The sequence below is a fragment of the Achroia grisella genome, unplaced genomic scaffold (genome assembly GCF_030625045.1).
Source record: "Achroia grisella isolate CSIRO2021 unplaced genomic scaffold, CSIRO_AGI_Agris_v1 utg853, whole genome shotgun sequence".
Classification (NCBI taxonomy): Eukaryota; Metazoa; Arthropoda; class Insecta; order Lepidoptera; family Pyralidae; genus Achroia; species Achroia grisella.
The window spans coordinates 1,414,851-1,437,093 of record NW_026713043.1 but is presented as its reverse complement, the minus strand read 5'-3'; the positions used below and the strand labels follow the sequence as shown (position 1 = coordinate 1,437,093).

Here is a 22,243-nt window from a genome sequence, read left to right as displayed (position 1 = left end):
CTTAATCATACTTCAGCACAATAGTTAATATTAATTTTGTTTCCTTAATGGGTACACAAACATTTCATTTGAGAGAAAAACTTCATAATTCCACGCGTTACTAGATCTGATATTCTATGTTTTGGTATCCAGTACAATAATGCTGTTTAACCGGTTAATTTTGTGGTAGATGACTTTAGTTGCTACCTAATATAGTTGTAATAGTCTTTTTTTTTAAGTAACTGGAAGATCTGCCTAAATACTCACATTTATAATCTTAACCGTTGGGTGGTGTAAATAAATGAGACGGATATACATATAGACGACTTTATACAAAGTAGATATTTCTTTTTTTCTAAGTAACTGGAAGGTCTGCCTAAATTTACTCACATTTATAATCTTAACCGTTGGGTGGTGTAAATAAATGAGACGGATATACATATAAACGACTTTATACAAAGTAGTAAAACTGGAAGGACTGTCTAAATTTACTCATATTTATAATCTTAACCGTTGGCTGGTGTAAATAAATGAGACGGATATACATATAGACGACTTTATACAAAGTATATATTTATTTTTTTTAAGTAACTGGAAGGTCTGTCTAAATTTACTCACATTTATAATCTTAACCGTTGGCTGGTGTAAATAAATGAGACGGATATACATATAAACGACTTTATACAAAGTAGTAAATATTAAGTGAAAACTCTGTTGATAATACACACTACACTAAAATGAAAGCCAATATCGGAGCAATTGTGGAAAGCACAGATCACTGATTAGAACGTAACTGTGGTAGAAAGGTTCAAATCTAGGCTATATTGGAATAATAAAAGACAGGGCCTAGATTGCTGCCTAGATGGGAACAGTGGTGGAAGCGCCTTAGATCGTTGCCTGAAACGCCTTGTGTGAGCAAAATAGAAGCTGATTTTATACCCACTATCCTCCAATATCGCCCCTGATTTTAGTGTCGTACATACGCCGTTCAAGACGCAACAAATTATATTCTTAATCTTAATTGCTATCTTGAAGGTTGTCTGTATTTACTAATAAATTTATAATGTTTAATTAATCGTTTTGTTCCACAAAAAAGAAGCATGTAGGAAGCATTGCAAAATTTAAATTGGTACTTTTAGGAAAAATTAATATATCGAAATCAGTTGGGTTTTGATTTGAATCGCGTATGTACCTATTATTTTTGTTTACGACAACAACACATGTATTATGTTTGTTTACTTCATATTAATGATATTATTATTAGTATTAAATTTGATAAAATTGCTAATATGACAACCTTTTTTTGGCAGTCGGTAAAAAATGAAACGTAAAATTGGGTGAATGATGAATATAATCATATTTGGATAATCAGAAAACTCATTAATTGTTATGACAATCTAATCGATTTGTCTGCAGATTGAATATAATGAGAATGTCATTAATAGCATAACATTTGAGATTAAATTGCATCGTAGATTGTGTCTGAATGGTTACGCACATTTTAAGCACAGACTATCAATTCGTTGTAAGATTCGTTTCCGTTTCGGCTGTCGATTAAATTATTTCGTTTTGTTTTTTGTTAAAAATCTTTAATTTGTTCTGTACTTTTGTAATCTTTGAAAAGATTCTTAAGTTTATTTTGATTCTTAGAAAAATTAAGATATTCGGATATTAAGTATATGACTGGTGGTTAGGACTGGAACTATAGATAGATAAATAGCTTTATTCTCAATTTACAATATTCATCATCATTGTCCTGCAAAACTGCTGTCGACGTGAGTCTGCAGCCATGTAGTTCTCTCTTATTTAAATAATAATAATAATAAACTTTATTTGTCTCAAAACAAAAACTTTTCACACAATACAACTGTTGCCCATAGAATAATATAATTTAAAACTAATGAATGAGACAAAACGGTCTATAACTCATTGGGAACAGTGAGTCCACCCTCTCTGCTATTCTGTTATAGCCTTTATCAGTAAAATAATACAATATGAGATCAACGACGACGATAGCATATTAAGTTAAGTTTTAAACTACAACTAATAAAGTAAACAAAAATTGACAATAACAAACTTAAATAGGTTCATATACCATTTAGAAAGTATTTGTATGCACACATAAAATACGATATACCGATTTTATAATATTTGTATATTATATATACAAAATTAATTTATGCTATTTTAATTTGACATCTTGAGGTGCGTTTCCTTGAATATTTAAGGCAATTTTATTTGTAATAATCTATATCTATAGTAATTTAAATGTAAATATGGGGTATCAAATTATGCTTAAAGTCAACACTACCTCGTAACATTTAACCTCATTGGTAGATTATTAATATTTCGATTATCGGCACTGTACTTTTAAATTACTTACATTTGTTGTAGAATTTGTATAGATTACTATATAAATTCTTTTTAATAATATTTATTCCAATAAGTTTGTCTACGGGAACGTGCTATAATTTTTTTTATCTAACAATCTTTCATAACACAAAGCCAAAACACAATTTCTAATGTGTATATTTTAATCGTATGTTGTTATTACGTATTTGCAACATTGTCATAATCCTTGATAAAGTTATAGCTAATAAATCATCAATCACTGTCAACGGTATTGAAACAAGTTCTTTTATTTAAGTTCTGAATGATGGCTCGTTCATCCATCATACTCGTGAACGGATGTGGAAACTCATGTGGGAACTGGTCTGTTCGAGTTACGGCTACTGACAAAATTATTTCCTTTTAACAAAAATGCAATAGCATGTACTGGTGGTCTCTACATTTTCCCTAATTGAATTAAAAATACATATTTGTTAGTAGAAGCTCATTTGGAAAGAATAAGGGCTGGGTTTCTTATCAGTTCTTTTTAGCTCAAACACTTCGAACTGACGGTAGAGTAACATCATAACTGCTCAGACCTAGAATGAATAAAGATATTTTAATAGATAGAGTGATTCAAGAGGAAGGTTTATATATATAATGATATGAGTATATTATAAATGCAAAAGTTTGTATATCTGGATGTTTGTTAGTCTTTCACGCAAACACTACTGAACCGATCGTCCTGAAATTTTGTACTTCTTGGAACTTGGATACTTTTTGTTAAAAAAAAACTTTTTTCGACAATTGTTTTTGCAAATAAAAGAAGAAAGTAAAATATATGATTTGAGTTTACTAAGAACACAACTTGCAACTTGTAATAGGAAACAAGCTGAATTGCCACCTGATGGTAAATAGTAAACATCACTTACGGACAATATGCCCATTACTCCACTCAAGTGTTGTGATTCAAAGTAATATAAATGTTGTATTTCAAACTTACTGATATTGTAATCGGATAAGTTTGTGAGTGTAGAACAAACATCCAAACCACCCGTTGGATGTTTGTTACTCTTTCACGCAAAAACTACTGAACGGATATTAATGAAACTTTAGAATAATATGCTTTATCTCATCCTTCATCTGAAACCTTGATTAGAAAATATAGTTTTCCACGCACAAATATAATAGTAAAATTAATACTAATAGTGATTGATTTAGCGATAAGGCCGGCTTTTAGTACTTATTCATTATTCTGTAAATTATATTTCTTGTAATACACGTCGGAGATGCAATATAGATTAAATAATTGACATGACATTAATTAATGAAATATAAAAACATAATATAATTAAAAAAAATATATATAGGTAAATACATATATTATTTGCGTTTGCATATAGCCATTTAATATATTTAAAAATAAAATTATAAAATCTCAAATTTGGAACGTCAGGCACAGAACATCGATGTTGTTTTATATACAATTTTGCACTCCTTCTCGAACATTCCGTGGCGTAATTAAAATCTGTGTACAACATATTCTAAACATTCTTTTTATTTCAATTAAAACAAATTAAACATTGCAATATTCCTCCAGCAAACGTATATTATGTATGAAATAACATAGATAATACTCTCTACAACCTAAAGGCCAGCTGCGGCCAACAGCATTAGAGTAGTCCGAAAAACTTACTTACTTTCGATGTTCGCGAGTTCTATGTCAGTCCTCGCACGGTACAAACATTTGTATTCATCATTGTATATATATCTTTAGTATTTATTGTTTGATTTAGTATATATTTATGTATTATATATTTATTATAAATGTAATTTTATTTGTTTAGGTATTCAAGTACATATTATATATTAATATATATATTTTTTTCTTTTATCTTTATGTATATTGTATTAGTATCTGTATTTTGGACATTATATTTTTATGTTTAGTTTTAATTATTTTGACATTTTCATAAAAAATATAATTTGCACATTTTATAACACTTCCTATGCCACGCTCTATTGGGTTGACTGGAAGAGATCTCTTTTAGAGATAAGTCCTCCTTTGTTAACATTAGCAATTAATTTACTTATAAATGTACAATAAAGTATTTGTATTATATATATATTATATATATAAACCTTCCTCTAGAATCACTCTATCTATTACAAAAACCGCTTGAAAATCCGTTGCGTAGTTTTAAAGATTTAAGCATACATAAGGACAGACAGCGACAGCGACTTGTTTTATACTATGTAATGATATACATATTTAAAAATGTATCTATGTATTTGCGTAACGCACCTTTTTATATAATAATTATATTTTTTTATAAATACATTTTAAATATTTGATACTTTGTTCCTTTTCTATTATTTGTCACATTTGAAAAATATATGTCTTTTACCATCAGAGACCGTAGTTTCTCTTAAAACTAAAATTAAAATATATTAAAAATACAGTCCTTAAGAAACCTTAATAATTAAAAATGTATTTATATCAGTTGTCTAGTACCCATAACACATGGTCTATTTAGCTTGGGACTAGATGGCGCTGTGTGAATTGTCCAGAGATATTAGCAAATATATTTATCAACAAAATTATACAGTCGAACTAAGGACATCTTTGAAATCGGTTAAAATGAATGTCAAATAATGTCAACAATAAAGTAGACTACAATAGATATCTTTTAACAATCGCAATAGATATATTGGTATTGCTAAAAGATAAGAAAGGTATAATATACTAGATATTTAGTCACATTAATATTTTTAATATAGATACGTAATACGTAAGAGATAATAAAGATACCACCATTTGCGGCAATAGTATTGATAATCTAAATCTTAATAATTACATAGTCAAACAAAATCGCTGTCGCTGTCTGTCCGTCCCTATGTGTGCTTAAATCTTCAAAACTACGCGACGGATTTTGAAGCGGTTTCTTTTAATAGATAGAGTGATTCAAGATGAAGGTTTATATGTATAACACATGTACACCCATGCGAAGCCGAGGTGGGTAGCTAGTAATATTATAAACGCGAAAGTTTGTAAGCATGGATGTTTGTTAGTCTTTCACGCAAAAACTACTGAACCGATCTGATGATCGGAATTTCATGATTGAAATTTTGTACTTCTTGGAGGTATTAGAATAAACATAGGATTTTTGTTTAAAAAAAACAAAGGACTTTTTATTTAAAAAAAAAACAAATAATTTCGATTCAATGCGAGCGAAGTCGCGTAAATGGTAGTAATATTATAAATGCGAAAGTTTATAATTATGTAAAGTGTATAATAAAGTACCTACGCAAATAAGAGGAGTAAGTAAAATGGATAATAAAGTACCTCTGCAAATAAGAGAAGAAAGTAAAATGTATAATAAAGTACCTATGCAAATAAGAGAATTAACCCCAAAACAATTGAAAACTAAAATAAAATATTTTTTTGAAAACATCCATTTTATAATGTTACCGAGTATTTAGACCTAAATATAATTATGTTGTAATTATGACTATTAAACATACTATGTTATTAGTTATATTTGGTACGTATTTAATTAATGTAATTTTATTTATTAATGTAATTGTAATTGGATTGAATTTATATAAATATGAATTACTGTAAGTTATGATCTGCCATGAAAATTATTATTGAGGGGAAAATAGAAGGAAAGAGGGGGAGGGGAAGACCAAGGAATAGCTACATCAAACAAATTGAGGACAAAATGGGAGTCGTGTCGTATCAAGAATTAAAGAGCATGATGGAAGATCGCGGAAAGTAACAAGAGCTCCACCGACAAGAGCGTAGCTCTTAAATTATGAATGAATGAATGATCTGCTATGATATATGTAAAGAAGTTTTTTACATTGGTTAATAAACGAAATATGAAATATGAAAATATGGATGTTTATTACTCTCTCACGCAAAAACTACTGAACGGATTTTTAATTAAACTTTACAGTAATATTTATTCAGGATAGCGTATAGGCTATATTTTTTATTGAAATCTATATATTAAAATCTAATACGGATGAAACCGCGGGCACAGCTAGTAATTTATATATTGTAGTTCATAATCTTTGTAATTTAATAGATAATACGTATATAATATTGTTAAACACTTGTTGGTACCCGGCGCATGGCACGCCGTCGGTTGTCTAAACGCAATCATTTGTATTAATGAGTATAATTGTTTGTATAGGTTTGAGTTTTTTTTATCCATAAGACAAGCTCTGATTGACTTCGGACTAGATGGCGCTGTTTGAATTGTAAAAAAAATGGCAGCAATACATATAAATACATATAAGGCATACCAAAAGGGGTGGAAAGAAACGCAATATGAAATTTAACTGTATGGAAAGTAACAAAAAATATATTACACAATTAATTTTTGACTTTGTATGTACAATTGACAAAAAATAAGGTATATAATAAATTAGCTGACATATTTCAAATTAACTATTTTTTTTTTAAACCGAGGGGTTTGTGACTTTTCCGATGAGCCCCAGGTGGGGAAAATCCACCCTGGATTTACCCACCTAATGGATCATGTAAAAAAAATACACACCTGACATTTAGGAAAATAACCACATATTATTTATAGTCGTAACTTTATCCAAAGTGTAAAGGACAAAGTTTATCTACTATAGATACGAAAACTATATTTAGATATATATATCTATAGATACTGTAATTAAATATGCATGCATAAGGTGTAAAACTAAAAGACTGAAATATAAAAATTTTGGAGAAAGAACTATAGAGTCGATATATCAAAATAAATATTTTTTTTCAATTAATAATGCTTTTTTTATGGCATGCTGCACCCGCCTGTGCTAAAGGCTTTCACTGGCGGGGCACCAGTGAAGGATGATAGGATGAACATGAGGTCAGATCAGTCAGATCAATTAGACCATCGTGACAAATTCACAAGCAATTTATCACTATAATTTCCAGAAGGAACCGAGTGGAGGTCAACCTGACATGGTCTGAGTTTTTGTATTGATTTGGATGTACGTATATTATGTAAGTATGCACATTGTACTTTCATTTTGTATGTGCAAAGGCCCCATAGCCTATGCGTTGCCCCCAGGTAGTTTCTGCTTTGCCTGATGCTTAATCCTAGGCCCTGCTTAGAAACATTAAGTGTGAACACACGCCTATCCAAACACATACGGTAATATTTATTGAGTTGTATATTTGCCTTTATATTACAATCGGCGCTAAAAATATGACAATAAAATTATTAAAATTTATTAGTGACTCTCTACAGTTTTGTGCAGTTGCAATATTTGTGGAAATCTCGATTAATTTAATACTAACTACCCGCCTCTGCTTTGCACGGGTGTAGATATTTTCTACTTATAAACCTTCCTCTCGAATCACTGTATCTTTTCGTAAAAACTGCATTAAAATCCGTTGCATAGTTTAAAAGACCTAGAAATGATACATTTTAAAATAGTAGGTATATGAAGTACAATATCAATTTTTTTAGGAAAGGGTTTTGTTTATATTTTAAGTATGTTTTTTACTTTAATTATTATTAAAAACATAAAACACTGATAGGTATTGTTTATATTTTAAGTATGTTTTTTACTTTAATTATTATTAAAAACATAAAACACTGATCATTTCAGATGAGATAATTCTGTAATTTACCTGTAGGCATATCTTCGTAAAAACGATAAAATATGTTACGATGTATTATTGTCGCTAACAGCAGACCGATTTCCGTGATGTGTTTTGTAACAAATAAAATACATTTTTAGTGGATTATATACTATGGTACTATGTTCTTAGAAGATATTATTATAATTAAAAACTGTATTTAATATACTTGTCTGTAACAATTAATTATCAATTACCCAACTTAAAATACAGGCTGGATAAAATACATACTAGTTTTAATAAAAAAATACTTACTAATAAAATAGAGGAAGTTCAATTTTCTGAAGTATTTTGAAACTAGCTGTACCCGCGACTTCGTCCGCGTAAAATAGTGACCTTGATCAAATAGTAAAAAAAATATTTAATGACCTAACCCAATAAAAGCCAAACCAAAAAGTTTCATTGTTATACAATCTTTCATAACCCTTTAAACCCTTTATAACTGTCTTTATACGACACGTCAATAGTTACCTATATACACATCAATAGCTGTCTTTATACGACACGTCAATAGTCACCTATATACGACATGTCAATAGCTGCCTATATACACGTCAATAGCTGTCTTTATACGACACGTCAGTAGCTACTTCTTTACACGTCAATATCTGTCTTTATACGACACGTCAATAGCTACCTATATACGACACGTCAATAACTGTCTTTATACGACACGTCAATAGTTACCTATATACACATCAATAGCTGTCTTTATACGACACGTCAATAGTCACCTATATACACATCAATAGCTGTCTTTATACGACACGTCAATAGTCACCTATATACGACACGTCAATAACTGCTGTCACTTCTTTATACGACACGTCAATAGTCACCTATATACACATCAATAGCTGTCTTTATACGACACGTCAATAGTCACCTATATACACATCAATAGCTGTCTTTATACGACACGTCAATAGTCACCTATATACACATCAATAGCTGTCTTTATACGACACGTCAATAGTCACCTATATACACACGTCAATAACTGTCTTTATACGACACGTCAATATGTCTGTCTTTATACGACACGTCAATAGCTTCCTTTATACGACACGTCAATAACTGTCTTTATACGACACGTAAATATCTGTCTTTATACGACACGTAAATAGCTGTCTTTATACGACACGTCAATAATCTGTCTATATACACATCAGTAGCTGTCTTTATACGACACGTCAATAGTCACCTATATACACATCAGTAGCTGTCTTTATACGACACGTCAATAGTCTACCTATATACACACGTCAATAACTGTCTTTATACGACACGTCAATAGTCACCTATATACACATCAATAACTGACTTCACATACGACACGTCAATAGCTATACGACATCAATATCGACATGTCAGTAACACGACACGTCAATAGCTACCTATATACGACACGTCAATAACTTTCTTCAAATATATATTTCAATAAATAGTCTAAAAATCATATAATCATTTAACTCGTCAATAAATTTCTTACATACGACATTTCAATATTTATATTTAATCAACAGTCCTCATATACGAATCAATTTCTTCACACGACACGTCAATAGCTTATATAAAATAACTGTCTTCATCCGACATTTTATTCTTAACGACACGTCACTACCTATATACGACACGTCAATATTTCTTCAAACGACACGTCAATATTACCTATATACGACACGTCAATAACTAAGTCTTCATACGACATGTTCTATCTTCAAAACACGTCAATAACGAATATACACGTCAAAACTTTCATCCCTTAATTTATTTTACCCCCTCTAACGACACGTCAATAAAACACGTCAATAACTATACGACACGTCATATTTATTTATATTTCATTACGACACGTCAATAGCTACTCACAAATAAGTCTTCAACGACACGTCAATAGCTTCATACGACACGTCAATAACTGTCTTCATACGACATCTTTCATCGACACGTCAATAACCTATATACGACACGTCAATAGTTTTTTCGCATTAAATAGTCAGCTTTTAAATTAACATCAATAAGTAAATATACGACACGTCAATAGCTACCTATATACGACACGTCAATAACTGTCTATAACAAATAACTGTCTTCAACGACACGTCAATAGCTACCTATATACGACACGTCAATAACTGTCTTCACACGACACGTCAATAACTGTCACACGTCAATAACTGTCTTCACACGACACGTTTCAATAACTGTCATATACGACACGTAGAATATGACACGTCAATAACTGTCTTCATACGACACGACTGGATGGACATCACTCATCTGCTTCTTCCTTATCCCATTTATTTGGGGTCTACCTATATACGACACGTCAATATGTTTTTCTCTTCCGACATGTCAGAATGACTCTATATCACGTCAATAGTTAATATACGAAGTCAATAGTCCTCCAGAATGCCATACGACATTCATGTCATATACGACGTTATTATATTATACGACACGTCAACACTTTTAGATTTTTACTTATAATAATATTTCTTATATATTAAAATATATACGACATTTGTTAGACACGTCAATAGCTACCTATATACGAACGTCAATAACTGGACTTCATAATTGTCAGTAATTTCTTCAAAGACACGTCAATTAAATAAACACGTAAGAAAGCTCTTCATGAAGAAATTGCATGGGAAATAGTAAAAACAACAATTTTATGACATAACTAAACTTTGACATATTATTTAATTCTGTCGGAACAGAGGTCGCAGGGTCAGCTTGTTTAGAATAAAATATACACAACATTAGTTAATTTTTTATTATTAATTTATCTATATGATTTCATGTTAAATACGCCATTTTTATTTCTTCTACACGTCAATAGCCACCTATATACGACACGTCAATAACTATCTTTATACGACACGTCAATAACTATCTTTATACGACACGTCAATAACTGTCTTCACACGACGTCAATAGCTGACACGTCAAACTGTCAGTCTCTCATACGACATCAGTTATATATCAATAGTTAACCACATTTGGCAGCCTACATACAGCTTTTTCTTAATATATATTTAATAAATGAAAAATTAAACTTCAAGTTCCACAATCCATATATTCATTTAACTTTCCTTTAAATACCTTACGATAATGTGTTTCAGGTTTGAAAATGGCGATATATCCATACAACCTTGTACCTACCCTTTCGATCCCCTTAAACCCTTTTCCATATTAAAAAGTATGTATATCCATTCTCAGGTGTTAAATTTTATTTAAATCAACTTGTGAGAGATCGTACGATGGGGGTACAGGACGGTTGTACAGCTCGATATTTTCGATTGGTAGGTAGTTGAATCTTCTGAAGTCCTTGCTGGTGATGCTCTGTCCGAAATGAGAGAGTTGGCGTGCTGAAGAGCCAGCTGGTGCGTGTCCGAGGATCACTGGCGTTAATGTCTGCAAATAAAATTCAATGGAGATATTCAGATTGATGTAATTGAACTGGTTATGGTCATACATACATATAGATATTCAGACTGATATAGCAATCAATATAATTGGACTGCTTATAGCCTAATCATATGGTTATTATTAAACTTTCTTTAGCTTTATGCATGCAAAGTCTCAGCCCGATCGGTTTAAAATTGACAAAGTTTCATACAAACTTTCATCCCCTATTTTATCCCCCTAGACTAATTGTGTACAAAATTTCACTTAAATCTGTTCAGTAGTTCTGGCCTGTAAGTCAGAAATTGTACAAAATTTCACTTAAATCTGTAATCAAAATCCTTTCTCAGCGGATGCCTACGTCATAACATCTACCTGCATGCCAAATTTCAGCCCGATCCGTCCAGTAGTTTGGGCTGAGCGTTGATATATCACTATGTCAGTCACCTTTGAGTTATATATATTTAAATAGATTTCGTCCAGACAGAGACATTTAACTATATTTTTCTAAAATAAAAGATTTTTTTAAAAAATAAAAATAGCCTAAGTTACTCCCTATTTCATCAGCTACCTGCCAAAATAAGTCCCGTTAAAATCGCTCCAGCCATTTCAGAGATTAGCCGGAACAAACACAGACAAAAGTGTTTATATTCGTATGCATGTAGTAAAAAACGGTTATTTCAATATTACAAACAGACACTCCAATTTTATTTATATATATATATATATATATATAGATTATTAAATAGATACAGTATATGTACTTACAGTGTTAACTTGTCCTACAGTTATATATATTGATAAAGTTACCACTTTTAGATTTTTACTTAAATATTATTTCTTACATATAAAAATGAAATGACGTTTGTTAGAGATTAACATTTGCAGTACTCTAAAGAAGAATTAAATAATGAGTCCAAGAAATTGCCTCTCTACGTCCTAATAAAAGCAACAATTTTATGGCCAATCCAGGAATGGTATATTCTGTCGAGTCTGAAAATTAGAAATCATTTGAATTAGGTTTAGTTTAATATTTACTTTACAAAATACGCCATTTTTATTTTCGCTCCATTTATGGTATAACGGTTCCAGGGAGTCATTGCACTGTTTCATAAGACGAATCAAATATGCTAACTCTTCTCTCCAATACATTTATGAAAATATCATCTATGCCAGAAGGAATATAGTGTCAGTTTCAAAACGAGTTAAATGTGATTGCAACTAGATAAAAGCTTGTACGTAACAATAACAAACTGATTTTACCTAAATGTCGTTTGGCTAAAGTTAGTAATTCGTTTTATGGAAATTGCGTAAGGTTTTACATTAAAATACCAGAGTCTGTTATATAAATCTGCCAGAAAAAAGATTTAAATGTCAAATAAAACAGTTCCTTTGCAAAAAAGCTTACTTTTATAGTAAGCTTTTTGCTTGAAGAATTCGTTAACGATAATAATGTTTTTATAGAAAAACTTTAAATCTATAGCACTGACAATATTATCTGATTACATTAATAATGAGTGAACTAGCACTTCTATGTTGATTATCGACAAAAATTGTAAAAGATCTTACTTGTTATACTGTAATTATTTATATAAAAAAAAAACATCTATTTAAAAGAGCAACATTTATATGTACAGTTTTAAATATATACAGTCATTCTTCTTGTCCTATGAATCTGCATTCCGAATGAGTGGTAGAATCAAAATATGACTATTCAAAAGTGTTTGTAATGAGTTTATTTGAATAAAGATTATTTCTATTTCTATATCTATTTAAATTGATGATGGAATTGTGCATCCTGTGAACTAGTGGAATATGATATGATGAGAATGAGATCAGGTCAGTTAGCCCATGATGAAAGTACTCGCATGTACATTACTAACAATGGTGCCCTAGTCTCCATTACTAAGGCCCCCTTCCCCCAGTTATGGTAAGTTTGATCCGACGACGACCTCGGCGGTCTAACGGTGTAGCATGGTCGCAGATTCAATTCCTCGCACAGTACACTTTTAATTGGATTCAGTACGATTGTTTGTGTCGGTCTGGGTGTTTTCTATGCATATTATATATGTATTTAAAAAATGTTTCTACGTATTTGTATCAGTTGTAGACAACTGAAGAAAACATAGAAATATTTTTTTATTATTTTTATGGCTATATAGAGTACCCATAACACTATCTCTGCTTGGCTTGGGACTAGATGGCGCTGTGTGAATTGTACAGAAATATTATTATTATTCAAACATCTCTAATAGAATAGAATAGAATAGAAAATCATTTATTCAAATAAACTTAATTTAAGCACTTTTGAATAGTCAACATTTTTCTAAATCTACCGCTAATTCGGAAAGCTGTCTCATCACAAGAAGAATAAGCAAGAAACTTGTGTGTTGCTCTTTTAAACAATCCTTGTAAGTTCACGTTTCACAAGTCGAAACGTGTGAATACAAACTACCAACCAATACTAATTTATTTAGGCTCAAATATAAAAACACAATAATATTAAATCAGTCAGTCTAATAAAGACACTTTACATTGGTTCCTTTTTAATTTTTGAGTTGAACAGACATCGGCATATATGTATACTAGCTTTTGCCCGCGGTTTCGCTCGCATTGAAATATTTCTGGTTGCTAGATGGCGCTGAAGTAGCAAAATGTTGATATATATTTTTTTTTATAAAAACATTTGTTTTTTATTAATAAAAAGTATCCTATGTACATTCTAATACCTCCAAGAACATGATACAGAAATTAATGATGACGTAAAAAAGCGTAGCAAACATTCAACCTTTACATTTATAATATTAGTAAGTATATATGTACAATTTTTTTATATTTATATTGATACAATAACGACTACCTGCTACTTTATCTATGAATATTCTTTTTCTTCTGATAAGTGAGAATTAATTACAATGGTTTCAATATAAAAAAAAAATCGCTATCGCGTTTTTTTAGGACTATTTAAGAGAATATACATCAATTTGACAACTCTCACTTAGCAGAATATTCTTGACTCTTATGATTCACTTATAAACTACAGCTTTTATATTATTCCGTTGTATAAGCTACCTTACTGTAAAAATTTCAATAAAATCGGCTCAGTAGTTTTTGCGTGAAAAGGTAAAACATCCATACTTACAAACTTTCGCCTTTATAGGTAATATTATAAGATTTTTTTATACCACTTAGGTGGCAAACAAGCATACGGCCCATCTGATGGTAAACGGTTACCGTAGCCTATGACGCCTGAAACACCAGGGGTGTCACATACGCGTTGCCGACCCTTAAAAAACCTTAATATACCCTTCTTGAAAACCCCCATGCTGTAGTCTCTCGAGAAAACCTCGGCAGGTAGTTCATTCCACAATCTAAGTGTACACGGGAGGAAGCTCCTCTGAAACCGCACTGTCCGAGACCACTTAGGTTCCAGCGTGTGGGGATGAATTCCCTGTCGATGGCGAGCGGTGCGATGGTAAAAGGTAGCTGTAGGCATCATGTCAAACAATTCATCAGAACACAGTCCGTTATATATTCGGTAGAACACACCTTCGGTAGATTTACTCTTTAAACCAGAAGTGAACATTTTTATTAAAATTTGAGCGATTAAAACCGCGGGCACAGCTAGTAAATAATAAAATTAAATAAATATACTTACTTCAAGAGGTGCGCTGAAATGTGCTCCAAGCTTGAATGCGAGCAATTCATTGTTATTAAAGAAGGCAGCGGGCGCCAGAGCATGGAACGAGATGACCTTCTCATTGTACGAAGGTTGCAGAGAATTGAGGACGAGCAACGAAGTACAGCCTTGGGAGTGGCCGATATAATGAAGCTGTGATTGACCAGTCTCCGCAAGCACATAGTCGAGTAGTGTGGGCAGATCAATGTTGCCAATTTGTTCCCAGCCGAACTTCCAGAACTCTGGGTTGCGCAAATCATCAGGGTCCAACACGAGGTTGTTCCTCGAATAGTAGTTTCCTCTGGCGTTGCCTAGCCACACGTCGAAACCGGCCTCGGCGAGAAGGTAAGCTGTAAATATTTTGGTTTTTAAGAAGACTTTAAGGAAAATTGTTGACTTTAAAAATAGTGGGTAAATCAGTAAGCTGTAAATCTTATATATAAAATTCTCGTGTCACAGTTTTCGTTCCCATACTCCTCCGAAACGGATTGACCAATTCTCATGAAATTTTGTGAGCGTATTGAGTAGGTCTGAGAATCGGACAACATCTATTTTGCATTCCCTAAATGTTAGGGGTAGGCTACCCCTAATTTTTTTTATTTTTATTTTAAGGCAAAACAACGTTTGTCGAGACAGCTAGTACATATATAGTTTTTATATTTAACTTTGAAAAATTTGTAGAAAAAAATCTGCGTGGGTACTTCAAGCTTGCCTGTTGCAGCTTCCTATATAATCTGTGTTTCCCCTGCAGTATGGAATTAAGGAAATCTTGATGGAGATATTCAGTGGATTACATATATCGCAGTAAATATGATTTACTTTCGTTCCGATCGCAGTTGCACGTTACGTACAAATTGTTACTCAGCAACAATACTTATTTTAAATGTGATGGATTATACTTTTTCTTCTTAAATCAATGTGCCTAATACGGTCCCTTAATCCATTACATTTAAGACACTCTACATCTTAAAAATAACATACATAATATAAAACTATATACTGAAGAGTAAACAATAGAACAACAGTAGTAAAAAACATATACAAAATTAAATCTGTTAAAATATTAATCACTGTTGGACCTATACATCTGCCATTTTCAGAATTTCGATTTGTTTTCACCACTATATTCAAGAATTCACTAAATTATATTCACTTTAGTGCTAGCTCATAACCTGAGGGAGATATTCAGTAGATTACATACATAGCAGTAAATATAATTTACTTTTGCAGAAGGAATATAGACAGTTTCAAAAGAGTTAGTGATTGCACTAATAAAAGCTTACGTAACAATAACAAACTGATTTTACTTAAATGTCGTTTGGCTAAAGTTTTATGGCAATTGCGTAAGGTTTTACAATAAAATACCAGAGTCTGTTATAAATCTGCCAGAAAAAAATTTAAATGTCAAATAAAACAGTTCCTTTGCAAAAAAGTTTACTATAAAATTGAAGAATTCGTTAACGATAATATTTTTTTATAGAAAAACTTTAAATCTATAGCACTGACAATATTATCTGATTACATTAATAATGAGTGCGTAGCGACTTCTATGTTGATTATCGCATGCCTCTTACTTGTTATACTGTAATTATTTTTATTTTGCGCAAAAGAAAACATCTATTAAAAAGAGCAACACACAAGTTTCTTGCTCATTCTTCTTGTGATGAATCTGCATTCCGAATGAGTGGTAGAATCAAAATATGACTATTCAAAAGTGCTTGTAATGAGTTTATTTGAATAAACATTATTTTTATTTGGTTCTGATCACAGTTGCACGTTACATACAAACTGTTACTTAGCAACTACTTATTTTAAATGTGATGGATTATACTTTTTCTTCTTAAGTCAATGTGCCTAATAAGTCTGTTTTTCCCTTTAAGTATTAAGACAGTGAACTTAAAGGTTATAAAGGTATAAGATCTTAATTTTCCGGAATGACAATGAATGTTATCGTGGGTGTCACATGATAACGAGATATACGTGGTACTAGTGGTAATAATGGTAACGTGATATAGGTGGTAGGTACGCATAAACATGCGGTTACCATCAAATTTACCATCAAATTGGCATTTCCGACGATTAACATTTATCATTAGGCCGTCAGCATTTGCCACTCTAATCAAAGAGATGTATGCATTTACTTAACTACATATTTCTATCATTTGTATCTAGTAAACAAGGTTTGCTTAACTAGAAATAGAAATAATATTTTTTCAAATAAACTCATTACAAGCACTTTTGAATAGTCATATTTTGATTCTACCACTCAATCGGACTGTAGATTCATCATAAGAAGAATGAGCAAGAAACTTGTGTGTTGCTCTTTTGAATAGATGTTTTTTTTATATAAATAATTACAGTATAACAAGTAAGAGGCACTAATAGATGTAGAGAAACATATTACTCTGAGCAAAAATAAATGGGATAAAGAAGAAGGTGATGATGATGATGTTAATGATACTAGTATTTATAAAGAAATGTACTTTATAACAACTACTAATATTTATCCAGCACCCAAAACACAAGGTCTGCTTAGCTTAGGACTTGATGGCACTGTGCCAATTTTCATAAAACATTACAGTTATGTTACTATTTTCGGTAGATAAAAAATATAATATAAATAATTTGACAGGGCATTTTAGCTGCTTATGAACGCAGCTAAAATGTCCTGTATAATTAAATGACTTTTGATTTGATTACTAAGAAGTCTCACCTAAAGCTGTCCCTGGGCCTAGGACTAAGAATTCAGCTGACGAAGAGAAGAGACCATGGAAAAGGAAGACAACCGGTCTGACTCCCGGCTCGTTGTTCTGATCTCTGCCATGGGGGATCCTATGAGCTTCCAGTACGTAGTTATCAGATGTAACCACTGTGTGGACTTCCACGGGATATCCATATTTTCTGATTAAACCAGGCTGGAATCAAATAATAATAAGATATGTACGTCTATATTATATATTTAGATGCTTTTTGATCTCAAATTATAGTTAATTATATGTATAATTATATTATTTATGTTAGGACAGGTAGGGCTGAACACCGCAACTTCATCTGCATCACTTATTTGACATTTATCATTATATTTCGCCGAATTCACATAATATCTTTTTAAATTATAGCCTATATTATATTCTAATATATAAGCTATATTACTGTAAAGTTTAATTTAAGTCCGTTCAGATTTTTTGCGTGAAGAGTTAATAAACATCCTTATCCATACTCACAAACTTTCGCATTTAAAATATTAATAATATATAGTTACAACATTAATTATTTAATACACTTTAAATTATAAATAACAAGACAATAATCAACAGAAATTGTCCCGAAAGTATCCGGCCCGAAGGACTCGTAACGTTGGTAGCATTTCCGGGTTTATTAATTGTTAGAGAAATCCTTTGTGCCAGACGATCCAGAACAGAGATCATGAGTTCAATCCATAATGCACTGTCATGAATTACGTCACATGTAAAATGGAGGCGGGGGAGAGGGTTGACGAGGTCGTAAGACCACAAAGAGGGGGGAGGATGTTAGGGTCGACGAAGACGTAAGACCACAGATTACAGATTACAGAATTACATAGGTGAAATAAAGGTGACTACATAAACGACTTTTTGCAAAGTATTCTGCAAATAAATGATTTGATTTGTAAATTTTTATTTGAATAAAGTCGCTTACGTTGGTACCTCCATTTTTCTTTTTCTAATTCTGACGCAACAATATTAGATAGGTATATAACGAAATCGTTAATCCGATTTTTAAGGAAACATAGAAAAACTATGCCTAAATATGTTATCGCATTATTGTAATTATCTGTCATTTGTTATTTCCTTAATACATGAAATCTACATAAGTATAGATAACCACATATTCGCTCATTCACAGTTTAGTTGTGTTATCAGGATTCTAATCTGGCTTAATATATTTCTATTTAAAACTAGTTGTTCCGCGCAACTTCTGCATCACAATTACTTGTTATTTATCATTATATTTCGCCCCATTTACTTAATATTATTTTAAATTATAGCCTATGTTATTCAGATTTATAAACTACACCTATTAATGTAATGTTTCATCAAAAATCCATTCAGTAATTCTATATCATCAGTTCATCATCCAAACTCTCAAACTTTTTCTGTTTATAATATTGGTATACATATAATTGGTTGAGTAACAAAATAAAAATAATTATCTATCTATCTATCTATCTATGTTTCGTTTATCCAGAGAAATTATGGGGTACAGAGGTCATTCGAGAGAAGTGAAATGTAATGCCTTCAAATACCCTTTAATCTTTTTAACACATCTTACACAGCAAGCTTGGGGGAATGAGGATGAAGTCAGATCTGTTAAACCATGGTGGCGGATTCAGGAATTAACCACGATGGGAAGGAGAAACCATGCGAAGGTTGTCTTGATACCATTGACAGCAATGAACATTACTTCTATTTTATTATATTTGTAGCGAATACCTTTATACATTTTATATTATTGTAATTGTATTCTTTGACACGTTCCTCTTTATTACATTCATTTGTACATTTTGTTGTCGTATCAATCTCATCTATTAATTATCCCTATACTGTACCCCCGGTTTCACCTGCATGAAATTTTATAGCTCATGTTATTCTGATATATAAGCTATACTATTGTAAAGCTTCATTAAAAAATCCATTGAGTAATTTTTGCTTGAAAGACTAACAAACATACATCCTTCCATCCACGCTCACAAACTTCCGCGTGTATAAAATTAGTAAGATATTATCTTAAAACCCTCGTAATCCACTGTTCAGGTACATTCACCTCTCTTTCACTATTCTTTGAGCATTTTTGCCTTTAATATAACTTTATAGCGGGGTTCCTCTGAAAAGTGTCTCAGATGTCTCAAATCTACTAAAACAAATACTAAATACTAACAATAAGAGTACATAGGATATATACTCTATCTATCCTATCCTATCCACCACTGTGGTGCATCGTTACTGTGTCACTGTGTATTGTTTTGAGTAATGCTTTCATCTCTAATTTAATGATTTGTTTTATTTACATTTATTTTATATAATAATTTATACGCTACTTCAGCATCGACATTGTTGTGGTGTAATAAATGTTATTCTATTCTATTATTTTCAGGAAAAGTACTTACGACATCGAGAAGGGCATCTTCAACCACATCGGTGGAGTACCTGCCTTCGTTCTGCTTCACCAACTCCTCGATGTAGTCAGCATGAGGTGATCTCCTAGCCACCGCAACCGTTACCAGCGCCGCAAACAGTGCAAACTTGATCATCGTGACCTCCAAACTAACGTCCAGTCTCAACTGCCAACCACCACTGTCCACAACAAACGCAGGTGGTACGATTTTGTTTTAATCACTATCAAGATTATTTCATAGTTTATACCTACGTGATCAATCATACAGATTACATGCGGCCTTGGCGGTGTCACATATTGTCTTACTTTCCGGTGGTGGCGGGTTCAAACCCCTCGCTATAAATAAGCTGTTGTTTTTGTAAGATGGCTGTGAACTAATTGTTTACTGTTTCGTCGCAGTCAGTCGTGATCAAAGTTAAACGCCATAATTGACGCCATAGATATCTGTGTGAATTTATATTTTTGACTGTTAAAGGAAACGCTAATAGAAAAGCAAAAATCCAAAAGACAGCAGTAGACTTACTCTCAGTCATATCGGTTTCAAATATATCTAGCGAAAAGTGAAAATGTTAAAAGTCACGTACAAATCAACAACCTACGACAAAGCTAGTAATCAAAGATTATCATATATAGTATATATAGTCGTTGTTCTTTGCTTTTTCTCATATTTAAAGAAGTTCTCTAATTTGACAGACAATTATTAAAAGCTTGATTGGCAGCTAAAATAGGTGACACTGAGGTACTCATGCATACGATTCTTTACAACCGAGGATTTGCGAAAAATCTCCTGCCTGAGTACCACCCTTCCTAAGTTGTCTGGAAGAGATTATAAACAGTTGGCTGCCTGGGTACTCTCAAAGTTGTGTGAAAGAAATGGTAAAAAGTCGTCTGTTTAAGTACAACCCCTGGCTAAGTTGCCTCGAACTTGAGTACCCATCTCTTTGTTGTTTGGAAGAGATTGTATAAAGTCTTCTGCCTGAGTACTCTCCTTCCTAAGTTACATACAAGAGATTGTAAAAACCGTCTGTTTAAGTATTCTCCTGCTAAGTAGTCTCGAACTTGAGTACCCATCCCTAAGTTGTTTGGAAGAGATTGTAAAAAATCGTTTGCCTATTATATTCTTTACAGTTACAAAGACCGCCTTTTGTACATTACCTTTGTGTTGCAACAATTGTTCAAAATTATATAAATTCAAAATATCTGTTAAATCATATTTACTGAGCAAAGCCTATTACTCACTAAACGATTACTTGAATGACGAGCGTACATGGCAATAGTTGTTCATGCAGTGGATTTTCATTTAATGTTAGACATAGACCTATATAAATATACATTGTAAATTTTTTGGCTAAAAAAAGTAATTCATTTGAATTTCTTGCCAGTTCTTCTCAATTAGATCTATATACCAAATTGAACGGTAGGGAAAAAATTAAAGTTATAATGTAAAAATTTGACGTTCTTAAGCGGCTAGAATGTCCTATATGAACAAATGATTTTGAATTTCTTATTGTGATGAGACAGCTTTCCGAATAAGCGGTAGATTATAAAAAATAATTATATCTATTCAAATTTGCTCAAATTTAAGTTTATTTGAATGCAGAATTATCTATTCCATTCTTTGTAATTTACTTCTGGTACTATAAAGAGTTAATAAGCCTAGCTCTGCTATAAAAAAACATTTGGGTCGATTATTAATTCTATTATTGTAAATACGGTGGCCTTGAACAAATATCTTTCGGTAATGCCAAGATTAAGGTTACTTAATTAATCAGTGTGTCAATATGATTACAGGATTGTACCTTCATGTAGATATGTTGGATATCACGCTCACTCATATAATAATTATTAAACACTGATTATATGTTGATACTTGATACTAAGTAGGCTCATGACAATAAAAATATAATGTATGCAATAAAAATCTGGACATGTACATATTATAACGTGTAATAATTAGACAATCGCGGTCGTCTTGTGGTTTTGTACCGTCTTTTCTTCGGATGGTCGCTAGTTCAGTCTTC

General features: G+C 31.8%; 1 protein-coding gene across 1 annotated transcript; it reads right to left on the bottom strand.

The window, feature by feature from the left end:
• Positions 1-11,206: 11,206 nt before the first annotated feature.
• On the bottom strand, positions 11,207-20,358 carry LOC131852472 (lipase 1-like). Its single transcript, XM_059203137.1, has 5 exons — positions 20,215-20,358; positions 17,782-17,983; positions 15,044-15,418; positions 12,158-12,171; positions 11,207-11,398 (listed from the first exon to the last, which is right to left on the bottom strand). Exons 1-5 carry the CDS (start codon positions 20,356-20,358, stop codon positions 11,207-11,209), a joined length of 927 nt encoding a protein of 308 aa, XP_059059120.1.
• Between the last annotated feature and the right edge of the window lie 1,885 nt (positions 20,359-22,243).

Coding starts and splice junctions, on each gene's coding strand:
- LOC131852472 (XM_059203137.1), bottom strand. CDS start 20,358: ATGATCAAGTTTGCACTGTTTGCGGCGCTGGTAACGGTTGCGGTGGCT. Junction 17,984..20,214: donor AAGATGCCCTTCTCGATGTC/GTAAGTACTTTT, acceptor ATTTGATTCCAG/CCTGGTTTAATCAGAAAATA. Junction 15,419..17,781: donor AGGCCCAGGGACAGCTTTAG/GTGAGACTTCTT, acceptor AAATATTTACAG/CTTACCTTCTCGCCGAGGCC.